General features: G+C 44.4%; 1 protein-coding gene across 1 annotated transcript in view; it reads left to right on the top strand.

Moving 5' to 3' along the window:
• Window positions 1-15474, top strand: part of TMPRSS3 (transmembrane serine protease 3) — a 265492-nt gene that overhangs the window by 156727 nt on the left and 93291 nt on the right. Inside the window, exon 9 of the mRNA XM_086948584.1 lies at window positions 14084-14253. Within this exon, the coding sequence (XP_086804710.1) occupies window positions 14084-14253 (170 nt within the window). The remainder of the gene's footprint in view (window positions 1-14083; window positions 14254-15474) is intronic.

Below are 15474 nucleotides of genomic sequence, written 5' to 3'. Positions count from 1 at the left end.
ATCTCTCTGCTGTTGCCCACTTGTTAATTGTGTATGCCCCCCGCTCCCCGCTTCCCGCCGCTGCTCCCTCGCGGCCTGCCCCTTTTTCTTTGTCCCCCCTGCCCATTGGCCGCCCCGCTCCCGCCTCCCAGCTGCTCCTCCCTCCCACTTCGCCTCATATGGAGGCCGCACAGCGGCCGCGCGCAGCGGGAGCGCCGCTGGCGCCGAAGGCGCGCCGAAGGCACGCCAAAGGCAAGCACATCAGCGCCCGTCCGCGCCTGGACTGCGCCCAGCGCCAGGACCCCTGGCCCTCGACGATGCCAGCCCACCCAACGCACTTACGACACCACTACCCTCCACGCACTCAACGCCGGCCGGAACCCCGCCTGCTACCGAGCCATCCCGAAAGGCACCCACGGACCCTTCACCTGCCAAGCCTGCAAATTCACCTGCCTCCAAACCTGCACCGCACCCGACAAGCCAGCCACCAGCAACAATCACCTCAAGTGCAGCCCGCTCAACACCCGCTCCGTCCACAGGCACGCCGTCGAACTCTGGAACCTCCTCGACACAACATCACCAGACGTCACCTTCCTAACAGAAACCTGGATGAATGCCTCCTCAGCCCCTGACATCGCCATAGCCATCCCTGATGGCTACAAGATCACCCGGAGAGACCGCGTCAACCAAACCGGAGGAGGCGTCGCCATCGTCCACAGAAACACCATCCGAATCACGACCAACTCCGACGACACCCTCACCGCCCCCTAGCACCTTCACTTCCAGATACACACCGACCCCAAGACCACCCTCAGAGGCACGCTCATCTACAGACCCCTGGGACCACGCACACAATTCAGCGAAGCCATCGCAGACTTCGTCAGCCTGCACACCCTAACCTCTCAGACTACATCCTCCTAGGGGACCTCAACTTCCACCCGGAGAACAACAATGACAGCAACACCGCCACCCTGCTGGACAACCTCTCCAACCTCGGACTCAAGCAAGTGGTGAACACCCCCACCCATTACGCCGGCCACACGCTTGACCCCATCTTCTTCTCCAGCAAGCACATCTCCTTCAGCCACTCCACCGGACTACACTGGACAGATCACAGCTGCGTCCACTTCAACTTCAGGAGAACCACGACCCACCACGACCCACAACAGGTTCCCCGCTGAAGCTGGAGCAAGATCAACGCCAACCAGCTCACCACCTCCCTCAGCCAGAACCCGCCCACCAACACGACGGACCCCAACAAAGCAGCCCGCAACCTCACACAGTGGCTCACCAACTGCGCCGATGACCTCACACCACTGAAGAATCCTCTCAGCAGACCCGGGAGCAAGAAAGCCTTGTGGTTCACCAACAACCTCAAAAACTCCAAGAAAACCTGCCGCACCCTCGAGAAAGCCTGGCGCCACGACCAGACAACAGAAAACATGACTGCCCTCAAGAACGCCACCCGCAAACACCTCCAGCTGATCCACACCACCAAAAGGACAACATTCAAAGAACGACTGGACCAAAACACCCACAACAGCAAGGAACTCTTCAGCATCGTTAAAGAGCTCTCCAACCCCAGCGCCTGCAACAACGACATCACACCCTCGCAAGACCTCTGCGACTCACTCGCCTCGTTCTTTCACCGCAAGATCGCCGACATACATCGGCGCACAGACCATGCACCCAACCACCGAACCAGCGCCCCCGACCACCACCCTCTGCACCTGGACCTCGGTCAGCACCGAAGACACCACCCGCACGATGAACACCATCCACACCCGGCTCCCCAACCGACCCATGCCCACACCACATCTTTAACAAAGCCGACTCCATCATCGCACCCCAACTCCGGGACATCATTAATAGCTCCTTCGCATCCGCTACCTTCCCGGAGAGCTGGAAACATGACGAGCTCAGCGCCCTCCGGAAGAAACCCACCGCGGACCCCACGGACCTCGAAAACTTCCGCCCCATCTCGCTCCTCCCTTTTCCTGCCAAAGTCATCGAGAAGACCGTCAACAAACAACTCTCCGCCTTCCTCGAGACAAACGGATCCCTCGACCCCTCGCAGTCCGGTTTCTGAGCAAACCACAGTACCGAGACCGCCCTCATCACAGCTACCGACAACATCAGGTCCCTGCTCGACAACGGGGAAACAGCTGCCCTCATCCTCCTGGACCTCTCAGCAGCCTTCGACACCGTATGCCACCGCACCCTTATACAGCGCCTCAGCAACACCGGAATCCAAGGAACGGCCTTGGAGTGGATCATCTCGTTCCTCACCGGAAGAACCCAGAGAGGCAGCCTCCCCCCGTTCCGATCCGCGGCTACCAAAGTCATCTGCGGCGTTCCGCAAGGATCCTCACTCAGCCCCACCTTCTTCAACGTCTACATGAGCCCCCTCGCAGCCATTGCACGCCAACACAACCTTAACATCATCTCCTATGCTGACGACACCCAGCTGATCCTCTCCCTCACCAACGACCCCGCCACCGTCAGAGCTAGCCTCCAGGAAGGAATGAGAGACGTTGCCGAATGCATGAAGCTCAGCCGTCTGAAACTGAACTCAGACAAGACGGAAGTCCTCATCCTGGGACCATCCCCCTATGCCTGCGATGAATCCTGGTGGCCCCCTGCCCTGGGCACCGCCTCCAAGCCAAGGAACCATGCACGCAACCTGGGCTTCATCCTGGGCTCCTCCCTCACGATGACCAAGCAAGTCAACGCCGTCTCGTCATCCTGTTTCAACACCCTGCGCCTGCTACGAAACACCTTCAGGTGGATCCCCGCCGAAACCAGGAAGACAGGCACCCAGGCCCTCGTCACCAGCCGTCTGGACTACGGGAACACCCTCTACGCTGGAACCACAGCCACACTCCAGAAAAGACTCCAGCGCATCCAGAACGCTTCGGCACGACTCATCCTGGACATCCCCGTCACAGCCACATCTCTGCCCATCTGAAAGACCTGCACTGGCTCCCCGTCAGCAAGAGGATCACGTTCAGACTCCTCACCCACGCACACATGGCTCTCCACGACATGGGCCCCAAATACCTCAACAGCCGCCTCACATTCTACACACCCACCCGCCAGCTCTGATCCGCCAGCCTCACCCTCGCCACCGTCCCATGAATTCTCAAAGCCACCGCCGGAGGAAGATCTTTCTCCTACTTGGCGGCCAAGACATGGAACTCCCTCCCCACCCACCTACGGCTGACCCAGGCTCTCTCCTTCAGGAAACACCTCAAGACCTGATTGTTCGAGCAGTAGCGACTCCCCCCCACCCAGCGCCTTGAGACCCTAGCGGGTGAGTAGCACGCTATACAAATTTGTTTGATTGATTGATTGATTGATTGGATGCATTCTTTTTTTCAGAAACAATAACTAAAGTGAACACTTTCAATCAAATCAATATTCTAAATCCTCAAACTATTTCCAAATATCTTGTTGAAAAACCATGCTAACGATTTAAGGCAAAGAAGGTGGACATAGTACATAAAAGTCCAATCAATTGTCGTCTGCCAGAAGCATTCTATCCTTTATTTATGGCTCCTTAATTGATATTTTTTTTCCAGTCACCAGATTTGTATTTCTTGATTTTTTTTCATAGACCAGGTGCTCTGACACATGGTGCTCTCATCTCAATAAGTGAAGTTCTATGTGCATGTAATGAAATGAAATGTTTTCAATAAGTATTGCTCTTTGTAGATGTAATTAAATGAAATGGTTTCAATAAGTGAAGCTCTCTGTGTATATAATGAAATGAAATTTTTCAATAAGTATTGCTCTCTGTGGATATAATGAAATGAAATTTTTCAATAAGTATTGCTCTCTGTGGATATAATGAAATGAAATGTCTTCAATAAGTGAAGTTGTCGGTGGATGTAATGACAGGAAATAAGTAAAGCTCTCTGTGGACCATTGTCCCAGAATTGCCATGCTCCCCTCTGCTGTCTGGCAAAAACTCATTCAAGTTATTCATTCATAAGTGTTTGCTCATTTCTTTGTATATGTTCTTCAAATCTCACTGAATAAATCTTCATACAGTTATGTTTCCGATATTATAAATTAAAACTAAGTCCTCCTTGCATGTTTTCCACCTCAGATTTATCATGATAATGATTTGGATGTCCACAGTGGTCCATAAACACAATACAAACAAGTAATCACCTTTTTGTTACCGATATAAAATGTTCTTCAAATCTCACAGAATAAATCTTCTTACTGGTTTTAAGGGGTGCTAATAGTGTTTGTGCATTTGTTTGTTGAAGCGGTTAATAAAAAGATATGTTTATAACAAAATGTTTTCCTACAGCGCTGTTTGTGATGTGATAAATTTAAACTCAGTTCTCCTTTCAATCTCAATTCTAATTTCTCATTATAAAAATTTGGATGTCTAAAGAGGTCCACAAACATATATAAACAAGTAATGTCATTTTATTACCAACAAGGAAAAGTTTGAAAATTATACATTTTTAGATAATGCCATTTAATTTTCCAGAAATGATAAAAGATGACACGCGCTTTCAACAGAACCAACATTAGATCTTATAAAAAAAGACTTGAGAGATAAATGACACAAAGTGCAATGCGTGACATACAAAAAGTATGTGACTGAGGTCTTGTAGTCCATTTTCACATAGATCACATATCCTATCCTTAGGAGGTTTTTAATACAGATGCTTGATTCATTACATTAAACACCCAAAAGGTGATGGCAAGAATGCTTGCAGGTAGTCTAAACTATGAAATCACACTGGGTATCATTCCACCCTATATTTTTTTGCCCATTGTGCCACACTAGAAAAAGGTGCGCCTTATGCAGATCAGTGCTGACCCCCTCCTTTTGGGAACATTCCATTCTGAACTGGCAGGTGAGGCCCACTCTAGAAGGGACTTCAGTCAACCCCAGACCAGTTTCCCCCATGATAGGCCTCTTCAGCGAGGAATAGCTTGAATACTATGGAACAGTGATCAAGGGAACCACGTCTGGGCAAACATTTTGCTACTTAGGACATTACATCAAACACACAAAAGGCGAAGGGAGAAATGTTTGCCAATTGTCTAAACCATAGCAATCTCTCTGGGTAACATTCCAACCCATTGTTTTTTGCTCACTGTGACGCTCGCACCTTCAAGACAGAAACCTGTAAGTTGATATGAATGAGGGTATAGCAATCTGTACGGGGAGATTTTTGACGATAGACTCACTGGTTTCTGTCTTGACGTCACTCGAGCAACATGCATAAAAGATTCAGCATGTTAATTTTATTTTGGTAGGGAGTATGGAAAGGAGGATTGCAAAGGGTCAGAATATCGTAACCAGAATATTGAGGGGCAAAACATTGAAGAGGTAAACAAAACATCTGGAGTTAGGTATAGAAAATCTATCCAAACTTACATTTTGATATTTTGTCACATGACATTCTGCCCACGATATTATGATCCTTTCATATTTTGTCTTCAATATTTCTAACCTACATCAGTTAATTTCTCGAGGGTGTAAGCATTGACACTGGTATTTGTTGGTCGCCAATTTATTAATTTTGTTGGCATGAAGGCAATCTGTGAGAAATAGGATTGGTCTCTGACTATTATCACAACCGAGTAAGTCTAGCATTGTCACAATGTGAAAGGAAGGACAGCATTACTGACTATTAGGACAATTTAATAGGTTCAATAATATTGCTCAATTAGTGAAATGACATTGTAAAATTAAACCACCGATGTAGTGTGGTTGTGTTCAAATACTGGGTCTTTAAACTGTTTTTCAGAAGAAGAATTCCTCTGAAGAAGCACCATGTAGCGTGAAATTAATTGGGAGATATGATCATTTTGACTGACTCTAAAAATGGCTGTAGTGAATTATGAATCTCTATTAAAACTGAGATTGCAGAAATATTTAAGGAAAACTGAGTTTACATTTATCATGTTTAAAACATTAAGAAGAAGATTTGCTCAGTGATATTTGAAAAAGATATACAAAGGAATGAGCAAACACTAATGAAATAATAATTTGAATGATTTGTTATCAGGCAGCAGGGGAGTACATGGACATTTCTGGGACAAGGATCCCCAGATAGCTTCACTGAATGTAGTACATACAAGCCCAATAAAAAAAGCAATATCATCTTCTGGAAGAGTCTTAAATTATCACCATATTCCAAGTGAACAAAAATATCACATGGTTAATAGAGTAACACAAAATCACCTGTATGTTAAGATCAATGGTTCATTCACATTGATTTTCTTAAACTAATTTATTTAATAAATCCCCTCACAGACTTAAGCAGAAACATGGCTATGGTCCCAGAATAATGAACAGTATATTAATCTAATGAATTCTCAATATCTCTTTCTAGTAACTATACACTGCAAATATATTATGACTTAAAACTCTCAGCATGTTTTCAGTTGACTACATCTGAGGGTATGCCATATACAAGGGTCAAATGTAAAAGGATGTAGCTAGACATAAAACAAAGAGAGAGGGAAGGAACAGAGATGATTGCAACTACGACTGTTGCATTCCTTGCCATGGTCCTGCAAACTCATTCTCATCATAAAGCTAAACATATCAGACTCTGCCAAACTTTTCTTCTGCAAATCTTTCACAATACAAGGAGCTAACACTTCTACAGCGACATGGATTTCCCAATTTTTACATCATTACCCACATAGATATTCTGAAGAGATCTATAAGTAATATCCTACAATGTAGAATATTTCATGTATGGCTTTCTTACTTAATGAAACTCATCCAGGAACCAAAATGGTGAATACTGCAATCTACATACGACCTTTACTGATTTTGTACTATTTAACCCATTTTTATCCTCAAGCCTGAAGCTCAGGTTGTGTTGATTTTTTCCATAGACTGAAAATGTGAGTCATCAAATAACAAATAAATCTTACGGTGTTTACCTTAAAAATGCAAAACAATCAATGATGGAATGCTGAACATTGTCAAAGTTTCACCCCCAGTCACAGATCTGGGTTAAATCCATCATTCTTTTGCCTACTACGCCACCCCAGTTTAGACCAAGCCATATGCAAATCAGTCTTAACATTGCTCCTCCTGGGAAAAATTCAGCCCGAGCTGCCAGGCCAGGTACGCCCTGGACCGGAAAACAAGCATTCTGGGGCCGATTTCGGTGTATCACCCAACATCAGCCAAGCTAGCTTGAATACAGTGGCATAGTGAGCATGGGACCCTTTCCACTTACAGCACAGGTTTGACAAATTTTTCATGTTAGACTTTACAACATATGAGCACTCTTTATAATGTTACAATCATTGAATTTATTTATCAATTCTTTAACTGGAGTCATTTTTTTAATTTATTTTTAAAATGTATCCTTCAGGTTCAGAAAAAAATGACTTCCTGCACGACTAAGGACTGGGTTGGTAATGCTGCCACCTTTGTTTAGCTTTAAACCTGAATACCAATAGTAGAAAAATAGGGCACTAGGGGGCTGATTAGGATGATGGGCCTATCAGAAAAGGAACCGTCCGACAGGCTGTCGGCAGCCCCAACATAGGCATTATGATACGCCTATGCCTCTACTTTGCATTGTGGCAGGTGCTGCTGGCTGCAGCACCCCCGCAATCCAAAATAGGGACACCTGACATATCCCTCAACTACGTGGCAGGCACCATGCCTGCCACATGATGCAGGGATATGTAGGCCCATTTATGTATGCCCATATCGGAGGGCAGGGCAGGAAGGGGGGCCCTCTACGGGCCCCCAAAGTGCCTCTCAACCTGCCTTTTCATGGTGGGTTAACCGCCATGAAAAGGCGGCAGAAAGGGACATTGTAATCCCTAAGGCACCACCACCATGGTAGGGAATACAACACCCCAGCTTCACCTGCAGGCCCCAGGAGCCCGGCGGATACATGGCTGTCGGTCTTGCTGACCACCAATCATCTGCCCGCCATTGAAATATGGCGGGCGGATAAGATTGTTCCGATGGCAGTGGAACTGCCACCAACGGGATGTCGGTGGCAGTCCCACTACAATCATCATAATTGGGCCCTAGGTGTCCTTCCATGAACTACACATCTGTGACCCCCAAAAAACACTTCTAATTAAATGTTAAAAGTCACCTTTTTATTTTTTCCTTTTCATTTTGTGTAGGTACCTCTGAATTAGAAGGTACCTTTTCATTTGAGAGCCCTACACCTCAGAAAGGTACATGGAGTGCATGTGTTGGTAGGAAGGGATACATACACAGCCCTGACGAAGGCCCCAGGCCCGGATGGACTCTTAGTGAGGGCCAAAACATGTTGGCAAAAACCATGGGCAATTGAAATACTAATGCTTAAATAAAATCTTGTATCTGTTTTTAATCATGCTCACTGTACCCTATTAATAAAAAGGAATTATTTTCGGGTATACCATGAGGCATTTTTATTATACTTTACCTATCTGGATCCCTGCCTTTTCCAGAGAATGACTTCATATAAGAAATTCCTTTTTTGGTTGAGTTTGTCCTGGTGCTATTACCCTACCACGGTGTGGATAGAGGTCAATGATGAAACATGACACTATTTAGTGGGTGCGGAGTCTATTCCAAAATCGTTGTATGTCTTAGTAAAACCTTCACGTGTTTTTTCTTTCACGTGCTCTTTTTCGCCTAGTTACCCATTTGTGTGTGGGATACAACTAGGTCTGTTTTCTCTCGCTCTCCCTTTGTGTTAATGAATATGCTATAGGACTCCTCCCAATCCTAACTACCCACTCTATTATCTTGGCATCCCCTACCTGGGTGACACCTTCAGTGCACTTTCACAGATTACATACAATGCATGCAAAGCAAACAAGCACAATACAGTAAAAATAGTTTGACTTCACCTAAATGTATTTCAACATGCATACACTGTCCGGTTGGATCACCAGGTCTAGCACCTTGCCGTGCTCCCCCAATTCACCTAGACAAATGTCTCCCTTACCTCTGGCACCTGGGATCGTCATGTGGAGTCCAGTCCAGCGCCTGCCCCGCTCCTGTGAAGGCTTTTAACAGTCAGTGCATTAGTATTTGTAAAAGAAAATGTACACTTGGGATAAGGCATAGAAGTGTAACACATGTTTAATGCAAAAATAGCCAGAAGCAGTAAAATAAGCAAAGACAGAAACATCAGATGAACTGACCAGCGGTTCGGCCTCTGGTTAGTTGGAACATATAATGGTAAAATCCATGCATTTAGGTGCTACCTGTATAGTATTTTTTTAATGTAAGTGAATTGAAATGGTGGTACTTGATGGAACAAAACTCCAGATAGAGGAAAATGAGCAGATACCAAGTTCCTCTAGTAGGAAGAACGTGAAAGGACCTTGGGAGATAGTAACCATTTTCTCGAGCAAAAGGCTGTGCCAATTTCACAATGAGGCTTCACTTACGTGTAACTAAAATGTGCAATGTACAACAAATGGAATTTGATTAAAAAATATATGTAAATGTGCAATAATGCTAAGGGCTTAGTGGACTTCAAACAGATATAAAAGCGAAATCACAATTATTTATACAAACAGTGTGATATGTGTAAAATCCACATCCTGAAGTGCAAGTTGAACCAGGTTAGGACCAAGCCATGATGCTCAAAGAGCATTCTGCCTTTCTTCATGTAGCTTTTCATAAAAGGTTTGCTGAGCCACACAACATTGTCCAATAGCAAGCATTCTGTTTTCATGGAATATTATTCACAACTGTGTTAAGAAAGTCATTTTCAGAAAAAAGGAGGATTAGTAAATCATTGATCAGCCCACAGTGACAGCCACAACCCAACAATCACAGCAAGACATGGTTAAGATGGCTTCTACAAATGTATTTTTACAGATAAAAAGTATGTGAGAGGCTTTATAATGCTACCTACAAAATGTAGAGAACCCTGAAAACTATAAGTGCAGGCGGACCAAAAGAAATGTGACCAGGGTAGCTGCAACAACTTTATTATAAAGAGCAAATCACCATGTTGCAAAGCAACTCTCATGTCAATGCAGTAATATGCGGGCCGATTCACAGAACTAATCTGAGATAAAATCATAAACTTACTACTTTTGGTATTCACAGAAGGCTTTTAGTAGTAGTAAAGGTAGGATCCCTAACTTTACTACTACTAAACTGAGACAAAATCCTAACTTTACGACTTCTGGTATTTACAAAAGGCATTTAGTAGTAATTGAAATTGAAATATTTTATTTTGCTTGATTAATTAAAATCTTTACAAATACATGATCAGAAAAATTCCCATTGTACACAATTAAATACAATTAAAACAGTTGAAAGCTGCGTATTGTCAAAAAGATCATCTTTTACATATTCCTGATTTATACATTATTCACATAGACTCTTGCATCTCATGTAGTGCTATCTGCCAATGACTACGACAACTTCTCAGATCGAATGGCACAGCTTAATCAAGTCCACTGTCCAGGTTGAAGATTTGGTGATTAAAATACGGATACAGCTAAAACAAGGTATTGAGTTAATATAGTACTTATAAAGCATAGCAGCGTGTTTCGGATAACAACAAGGTTTTAAGTCTCTTTGTTACAGTCTCAAAAAGTTTTGTTAGCCGACAGTTGAGCTGAAGGTCAATGAAATTGAAGCAGAGCTTCACTGCCTGCCTACAGGACCGAATGCCTGAAGAAATGGCAAAACAAGGTGCATCTTATGTCCTTTAAGTTGGGGCATTTGCAGATGACGTGAATTATGTCTTCCTTCCCACTTCCACATAGGCGACAAGTCGGAGTGCCTCCTTTCCTTTCCCATGGTGGAAGATGGGGTTTAATCGCAATTACCCCCAGCCGCAACCTCAGAAAGTTTTTCTTCCCGCTTGCTTATCTAGATTCCGGCACTCAAATAGGCTTGGGGTTTGGGCCTTACATAGTCACTGAGCACTATCCAGCTGTGTGCCTTATTAGTGAGAATTGCTTTGTCTTCTAAGATAGATAGCATTGATGTTGTTTTTCACACTGCTTGTTTGAAAGAAAGATGATCCGTTGGAACGGCCCAGAGATCAGACAGGCCCATTACTCAATTGAATCGAGCAGATAAACCCTGGCTGAGCATTTTTCTTCGTTGACCAGGGCTTTCCAGAGGTGGAAATTTAAAGATCCTGCCTCAGGGCTTTGAATTTTATGCCAAACCTTTAACATAGGTGCTCCTCCGTTCCACCGTTTGTCTTTGAATCCCAAATTCTAACCAGATTTGAGCTGGGGAGACATATTTTGGGAGGTGGAACATTGCTCTATAGGAGTTGGCAATTACAACATCTAAAACTGCTGCATCTTTACCTTTTAGAGCCTCACTCCCATATGTCAGTGTTGGCAGCAGTTTGGCCCTCAAAACCTGTAAGAAGGGTTCAAGCGTGAGGTTGGGGTGCCGTCTCTTCAGTGACTTCAGGGCTAGATACGTGGTGGTCCCCTTTCTTCGGATGGACTTTAGCTGGAGTTTAAATGTGTTTTCATGATCCATTAGAATTCCCAGGTACTTATAGCTTTTTACTTAGTCCAAGCGTTGGTCATCAAGGAACCAGCTGTTGGTCTTCTTTTTGTGATAGTTGACTGCCATAATGTTCGTCTTCTTGAAGTTTATTTTGAGGGAGTTCTGCTTAGAAAAACTGCTTGTCGTGTTTATTAGAAGCTGAAGTCCAATTGGTGTCCTACTGATTAAAACCAGGTCGTCAGCATATAGCAAGTTTGACATTAGCTTGTTCCCCAATTGGGGAGCATGGGATACGCAGCTATCCAACTCCCCAGGCAGGTCGGACAAAAAAAGATTAAAAAGGGTCGGGGCCAGGACACACCCCTGCTTGAGGCCCTTCGAGGTCATGATACATTTTCAGATGTGTGACCCTGCTCCTAGTTTGACCCTGATCCATGTGTCTTTGTGCAGCTGTTTAGCCAATCCAAAAGAGTGGTTGGAATACCCCAGTTTTCCCCAAAGTTTGGAACGGTCGACATGGTCGAAAGCGGCTGTATAGTCAATAAAACACAGGAAAAGAGGCATTTTTGAAGTTTTGGCTGCATCCATTAGCAATGTGAGAGCCAGTATGTTTGTTGTAGTTCCTTGGCCACTACGGAACCCGATTTGATTAACGGGGATGATGGAGTGGTCTGAAGCCCAGGATGTTAGCTCATCCAAGATTGTGCCAGCGTAGTATTTGGCGTCTACGTCAAGGAGGGTGATCGATCAGTAGTTATATGGATCGATTCTTTTGCCTTGCTTAAAAATTGGGCTAATAATAGATCCTTTCCAAGATTCCGGAATGGTAACCATGTTTTTTAAGCTCTTGAAAACTGGTAATACAGCCTTGCTCCAAAAGTTGGCGTCATGTTTATACAGTTTCGATGGGGTCCCGTTAGGGCCAGGCACTCCCATGTCCCTACCCATGGTTATTAGGCCTTTTATCTTTTTGTTTTGTAGGGGTGTACCCTTCCTCTGCTGTAGGGTCTTAATCCCCTGCCATCAGGATCCCCTGTAGCTTATGGATATTGGTCCTGCTGACCAAGTGTGTCGCTTTTCTCTTGTTGGGGGATTCGATGACAGGTGCCACGATACCCTCTCCCTTGTTAGTAAAGTGAGAGGAAAGGTAATCAACCCAGACAGCCTCTGCTATGTTGGAACGGATTCCTAGGTGGTTCGGATGCTCTATCTTATGAGTTGTTTACCAGAACTTGGCACTATTGTGTTGCTTAGCATCGTGCAATAGTTTGGCCCACGTTTCGTTGTTCTTTTGCCTTATTTTTCTCCACTTCCTCCATCTAAGTAGTGCCTTCGTTTGTCTAAGGGTCGACTGCAGCTCCAGGTTCCCAGTGTTTTTCGCAGTTGACGAAGGGTTTGGTTTATGGTGTGTTAGAGGCTCTTAGTTTCCGGACTGAAATTTACTTTTATTAACCCCTTCCATGCTGATGACAGAACGGTTCCGTCATCAGCATCGGTTGAGCTGTGCTGATGACGGAACCGTTCCGTCATGACTCCGCCCGCGCAAGGCGGAGTCAGCACAGGCGGAAAATACGCCCCGCACGGAAGGGGTTAATTCGTCTTCTAGTTGTCTTGATTTGGCCCTTGTCCTAGTTGCAAAGTTACAACTGAAGGTCTTAATGAACTTTTCCCATGTTGTTACAATTGTGATACCATTTTCATTTTCCCTCTAAAATAAAGTTTTAGCAGAGGCTGGAAGAGCTTCAATATTGTTGACATTGCACCTTAAACGCATTAAATTAGAGACTTCTTCGGTGGCAATCGGGTTCCAGATGTCTAGTGTAGCAGCTGGTCTAGCTTTTAACTTTATTTCCTGTGGAAGGTGATCGCTCTGGGCCATATCACCTATTTTAAAGGTTGATATTTTATCGAACATGGCTAGTGTTACGAACGTGTAAACTAAATGGGAGGATTTTTTGGACGAGTGAAAAGTGGCAACTGGTGAATTTATCCTCAGGAAAGCGGCTGTTTAATGCTCTTAAATCTAGGTGTTCTAGTTCTTGTAGCAGATATTTAGCCCATCTTGAGGGTTTGTTATTGTTTGCTTTGCCCTGAGTCGGTATCCCCCAACGTGAAGTAAGTTCGTACACAGGGCCGTCATCTTGGCTTGACCCAAGGAGATGTAGGTTGAAATCGCCAGCAATGATAATATGACGGTTTCTTGCTCATCCATAATCCGTTTTATTTCATTTGACAGCTCCTTTACAGCTTGTTGTTTACTTTTGGGGTGCACGTAAGTGTTGATTATTATTACATCATGTATCGTGTTGTTAAATTTGAGCTTTATCTGTACTGCATGAACAGCATTGGGTGATGTAAATTTCGCCTCTATGGGCTTTATTGAGCCCATTGTGGTAATTTAAGCCAACATCATTAGTCCCCCAGAACAGCAACCAAAGATCGATCCCTTTGTTGCCGGGACAAAGTCCTAACTTTACTACTAACTTTACTACTACTAAATGCCTTCTCTGAATCCCAAAAGTAGTAAATTTAGGATTTTATCTCAGATTAGTTCTGTGAATTGGCCCCAAAGTGATGTGATGTTTGGGACAATGTTGTCTGTGATTGGTCAGTTTGCTTCAGGGGTCTTTCTGTTGTTTCTCCCTGCAGTTTCTTCTATGCTGCTTCTTGGAGTGTACAAGTCGGCCTAGTGAGCCAACCAGAGACGCAGATCCTGTGGAATCGTGTGGAAAAAATTATATATCACAGTAAATACAAGCCAAACTCAATGACCAACGACATCGCATTGATGAAGTTAACAGTACCGCTTGCATTCAACGGCAAGTAATCGCAGTCTTTCATGTCAGGTTGTTATATTCTCATTGAGTTGATGGTTGTTGTTTTTTTTAAAAGCCAGGGTGAGTGAGCCATAAGGCTTGCACTCAGTGTGCAGGAATAGTTATGACACACTGCATTTCATCTGACTGGTGATTGTAGGGCATTGACTAATGCCAGTATCACATGGATTCCAAAAAACATTTTGTGCTTACATCCTTCAGAGCAGAAGCCTGTCAAAGTAGTATTTTGGCTATGAGAACATGTCTCCAAAATACAAACCATATTGGGGCAAAATGATTTTTATCTGACATGTTCCCTTTATGGGTGTTTTAAACAGGACTCATGCCTTCATTCACCTACATTAATGTATTCTGAATCTGTACCCCGGTAACAGGTTTAGAAATGTCTAAAACCCAAAAAAGTTGTTAGGCTAAGTGTTGCAGACATGTATGACTTACTACCTAACTTCGCAAATTATCAGGAAGAACTTTTGTGAACTTTCTAGGCCTCTGACTGACTTTTCTATAGTCCATGTAGCCCCTTATTCTGGGAGTCGTCTGTTAATTTTGCATGTATGTATGTCTTGGCATTTGTATAGGGCACAACTACCTAGGAAGTAAGGGAGCTTTGCACTTTATGTGGGATGTTAAGAGGTGAGAGTGGAGATGCAGGGGCTCTAAGAAGGGGTGAAAAAATAACAAAGCCTTGTTAACAAGTAAATGGTATTTTAAAGACCTGTAAAAATACTCTGGTGTGGTTGTGTGTGCCCGGGAAGCTGTCTCAGCCCCGTTTAACAGACACGACAGGCCAAAGCCCTTTCAGCCCAATCGGCGTTGCGCGCCTGACTCACATTAAATTTCACAATGTTTAGTCAGCAGGAGATAGTGACTCCCCAAGAATCACACGTTGTTATCTCATGTGCCTAGACTGGGGTTCGAGTCTCCGTCTTCAGGATCTAAACTCTGCAGATTCAGCCTCAAGGGCGGGCGCCTCTCCTCGCAACTGTAATTACCAATTCTACAGAGATCCTCGATTTCAGCATGTGAAATTATAATGTGAACAGGAACCTCTCTATGGAAAAGGAGAATTGCCATCAAAATCGGTATTACAATCCAATCTCCATAAGGAATTCCTCAATTCTGGGTCATTTACCAGGGACAAATTCCACCTGGTTTGACCATGTGAAAAGTGATTGAAAGTCAGGTGTAGTAATAATGCGTAAA

The sequence above is a fragment of the Lissotriton vulgaris genome, unplaced genomic scaffold (assembly GCF_964263255.1).
Source record: "Lissotriton vulgaris unplaced genomic scaffold, aLisVul1.2 SCAFFOLD_2812, whole genome shotgun sequence".
In the NCBI taxonomy this organism is placed as follows: Eukaryota; Metazoa; Chordata; class Amphibia; order Caudata; family Salamandridae; genus Lissotriton; species Lissotriton vulgaris.
This window is presented reverse-complemented; position numbering and strand designations above follow the sequence as displayed.